The 3,944-nt window shown below is 41.8% G+C and overlaps 2 protein-coding genes across 5 annotated transcripts in view; one reads left to right on the top strand and one right to left on the bottom strand.

The window, feature by feature from the left end:
• Positions 1–1,128, top strand: part of LOC103363206 (leucine-rich repeat-containing protein 43) — a 12,602-nt gene extending 11,474 nt beyond the window's left edge. The window contains exons 10-12 of the mRNA XM_008289859.1: positions 171–377; positions 614–701; positions 998–1,128. Coding sequence (XP_008288081.1) covers positions 171–377; positions 614–701; positions 998–1,128 — 426 coding nt within the window. The remainder of the gene's footprint in view (positions 1–170; positions 378–613; positions 702–997) is intronic.
• Positions 1,129–2,022: 894 nt separating this feature from the next.
• Positions 2,023–3,944, bottom strand: part of clip1a (CAP-GLY domain containing linker protein 1a) — a 27,868-nt gene continuing 25,946 nt past the window's right edge. For all 4 annotated transcript variants that reach the window (XM_008289855.1, XM_008289856.1, XM_008289857.1 and 1 more), the window contains one exon: positions 2,023–3,142. In XM_008289855.1, coding sequence (XP_008288077.1) covers positions 2,914–3,142 — 229 coding nt within the window. In that variant the 3' untranslated portion in view covers positions 2,023–2,913. The remainder of the gene's footprint in view (positions 3,143–3,944) is intronic.

Genomic DNA, 3,944 nt, shown 5'->3' with positions numbered 1-3,944 from the left:
TAGTCATATAGACCCCCCTAATAACATGTAGGTAGTGATTTAACTAATGTTCTTGGGGGCAACTATACTAGTGTAGGGACTATATGGGGACTAACTATATTTTTCTCCATCATCCAGAAATAATCACATTTGTGCTTCTTGTATGTTTTTTTTTTTGCCATCTCCTGTAGTCTGGTTCTACCAAAGACAAGTCTAAAGACAAAAAGAAGAAATCTGTCACAGAGCTGGTCCAAGACGTCCCCATCAGAACAATCCTCGGCTCTGCTCACGTCCCCCTGCAAAGCCTGGTCAACGGAGGTCAAAAGGTCAGCGTCCTCTGTGAACTCAGTGGCCTGCACTCAGACTCTAAGGTGGAAGCTACGCAAACCCCTCAGAAGGTGAGTTTACATGCTGTACAGGTTACACAGCCAAACTATTGTTGAGATAGTACGACTAAAATCTGGTTCACTTACCTGAAATCGGTGCTGATGCTTCATGAAACAGGATTTACAACAACCACAAGTGTGATATTTATAATGAAAGGAACAGAAACGTGCAACATGTGGGATTGTAAACCGTGAAAAAGCTATTTCATGTCATGTTTTCATGTTTTTTTTTTCACACGTAACTTTAGGATCTGGGAAAGAAAATCAAAGAGGACAAGGAGTCAAAACGAAGAGAAGGCAGCGGTACAGGACAGAAGAATACAGCATCTTCAAAAGGTTGTTTAGACAATCAAACACATTATCAAACTGAACAACCTGCTCATTGAAAAATGGTTTTGGCATGAATAAATACTGTAAAATATGTCTGATAACAGTACCACAGGTATGAGAGCTGGTGTGCACAGGTGGATACTGTGGGGATGTTTGAAGGGTACCCTTGTTATTTACTACGTGGTTTATTTCTTGCAGATGGCTAAAAGCAAGGGGCTCAGATATTAAGCAGACTTTGATGTATTACTCAGCACGCTTTTCTTCCCAGTTCCCTGAGTCTTGCTTGATGTTGTGCTCTGCAGGCAAAGGAAAGGGAAAGAAGAAACCTGAGCTGGATGTCCACACAGACTCCTTCATGTCCGTGGAGGTGAGCGTGGAGCTGGAGAAGTGGCAGTCTGCATCTGAAGCTCACCAACTAACGCTACCTCACTGAGCCTCGACAGCACAGAGCGCCGCTTGTCTTAAGGTCCCATCTGTGTTTTTTCATGGCTGCTGACTGTGAATGTACCATTGAGCTGAATTGTTTATTAAATCTACTGCAATGTGTTGTTGGTTTCAGTAAATCCTCCTGAAAGGTTATCAAGCTGCTTTTAAATGTCCTGTGGGAGGACAAAACTATTTTCCTGCTTTACTTTACCCAAAACGTAAAAGTAAATCACATATCAGGCTATTGACATGTAAATATAAATACAACTGACAAAAAGGAGGCAAGTTAGGAAGAAGGGGCTGCAAGGTGGAGTAGTGGTTAGCATCGTTGCCACATCACGGCTTGAAGGTTGCTGGTTCGCGTCCCGGTGAGGACACCTGAGATCTTTCTGCGTGGAATTTGCATGTCCTCCCCATGCAGAGTGGGTTCTCTCCAGGTTCTCCGGCTTCCTCCCACACAGTCCAAAAACATGTTGAGGTTAATTGGTGATTCTAAATTGTCCGGAGGTGTGAATGTGAGTGTGCTTGGTTGTCTGTCTCTAAGTGTAGCCCTGTGATAGACTGGCGACCCGTCCAGGGTGTCCTAAGTCAGCTGGGATAGGCTCCAGCCCCCCACGACCCTAGTGAGGATTAAGGTGTATAGATGATGGATGGATGGATGGAAGTTAGGAAAAATCCAGTCTGATACATACTTATTTCACCACGTTGAGGCTATTATGTAATCTTAGTTTCTAAATTGTTAAACTGTTCAGCTGCTGGTTTTAGGAGCTTCTGTATAAAATATTAACGTACTGTCCATATGTAGTGCATTGTGTTTTTTTCTATGCAACGGTGTGCGCAGGTAACACGATGCACGTGACTAACAAAGACCGTTATGAAAGCATAATGCACACGCAGCACATTTTTTATTTAATCCATAAATTTTATTTATTTTTATACAGATATTCCAAACATGTTTAAAGAAATGCCTAAGTGTTTCATTGTTTCAAACAGATATGATCTTTTAATCAATACGAAACTTTTTGGAAAGGCCATTTTACTGGAACCGAGGGCTTACAGTAAGTATGAAGTGCTTCGAATTTAACTGTTTCTCTCTTACCAATCTTCCAGCTGTCCTTATAGAAAGGCCATAAAAAAAAGTTCCTATTAAAGCCAAACAGCTCTGGGTTTCACAGCTCCACTCCAGACAAGAGCGAGCAAATCCCTCCCCCGTCACAAAATTACACACATACTATCAAACCTTTAAAGAGTACATAGTATTTCCAGGCATACAAAAATAAACTATATCGCTCACCAATTTTTGCGCAAAACTGACATTTGTTTTTCGATCAAGTAATTTACAGTTTCAAATAAACACCTTTTATGATACTATATTATCTTTGTAACCCCTCCGACAAGCTGTGCAAACAATGTAAGAGTATTGATAAATTAAAAAGATCTGAAGAAGACCATTGTTTCTCCCAGAATAATACATCCGCCTACGGTATCCTCTCACTCACACAATCCCAGGATATCAAACATTTTTCCAAGACAGTCATTTACAATTACAAATAAAAACTGTTAACTCCTGTATTTTTTTTTTTAATGTTGGATGTCTGACTTTTTGGAAAGAGATTCTGTGGAGATGGTTCTCCTGTAAGAGCGCTTGAGGGCTGGCGTGGACAACAAATATGCTTGGCAAAAACAAGCACACAAAAATGCGCGCACACAAAAACTATGATCCCAAAAGCATAGCAGAACCTAACATGATGTGCAAATATAGTGATTGTGCGAACGAGGGTTTAAAAAGGCTTTAAAAGGTCTGATCATCGTTACAGGATTCGGTCCAGTGGCCAAAGACCTCACAGATGTCGCAGTATGGCCGTTCTTCACCCTTATTGCCGTGGTAGGTGGTGTGGGGAGGGGAGTCGGGCATCTGCATTTGCGTGGGACAGTCCTCGGTGTCGTGGAGGTCGAAGCAGTCGCAGATGTCACAGAACAGTCTTGGCGGAGGCTTCTTCTTCGTGGGTTGCTTGTCATGGCTGCGGAGAGAAATAAAAGCAGCTCCGTGTCAGGTCACTGTCCAGTGATATGAAAGCTGGACAGGTATTATCTTAAAGAAGAACAGACCGTTGTTTTTCCTAACATTAGTATCGTTATTCTCATTAACTGATTGCACATGAAATAAATTGTCCCGCTCACAGCAACATCTGGAGAAGCTCCGGTAAATTAGTTGTGTTTGGAACGTGAGCTAGCAGATGTTCCTGAAGATATAATAAACAATCTTGCAAAAGGAAGCCCAGTTTACATGTTAACACTGAAAATAATTCACGCTAGTATCAGTGCGACCTGAACTTGCTGACGGCGCCACGATCACTAAGAGGTCTGCTGTGTGCCTCAGCCTATGGCTAACTCTATCTGGAGGACCTTTCTAAAATCAGTTTAGCAGTTTGCTCTAACTGACGGATACATCTGTGCAGCAGAGACACAGCATGCAAAAACTGAACATGAAGCACAGCCACGACCACATATCATAAAACTAGGTATTTTGACAGTGGCTAATGGCTTGCGGCTAAGTTAGGATGCAGCTATAGTTTAACCCTGTAACAATATCAAATAATGCTGTAAAATTTGAGCCTTAGTAGGCATTTAAAGTGATAGAACATAGAAAGATTAACAAAACAGAGTAGAAGATGGAACTGCAGGGGACAAACTTTCACAAAAAAAACCTCTCATCCTGGGACACTGACGTCATCAGTCCTGTTGGTATTGTGCATATTCAGAGATCCTACTAATCAAATAACCTAGGGTATGAATGCCAAGTTCCCTGCTATCACATGCTGT

The sequence above is a fragment of the Stegastes partitus genome, unplaced genomic scaffold (genome assembly GCF_000690725.1).
Source record: "Stegastes partitus isolate 25-593 unplaced genomic scaffold, Stegastes_partitus-1.0.2 Scaffold639, whole genome shotgun sequence".
Lineage (NCBI taxonomy): Eukaryota > Metazoa > Chordata > Actinopteri > Pomacentridae > Stegastes > Stegastes partitus.
The sequence above is the reverse complement of the archived record's forward strand: the minus strand, read 5'-3'. Positions and strand labels throughout refer to the sequence as shown.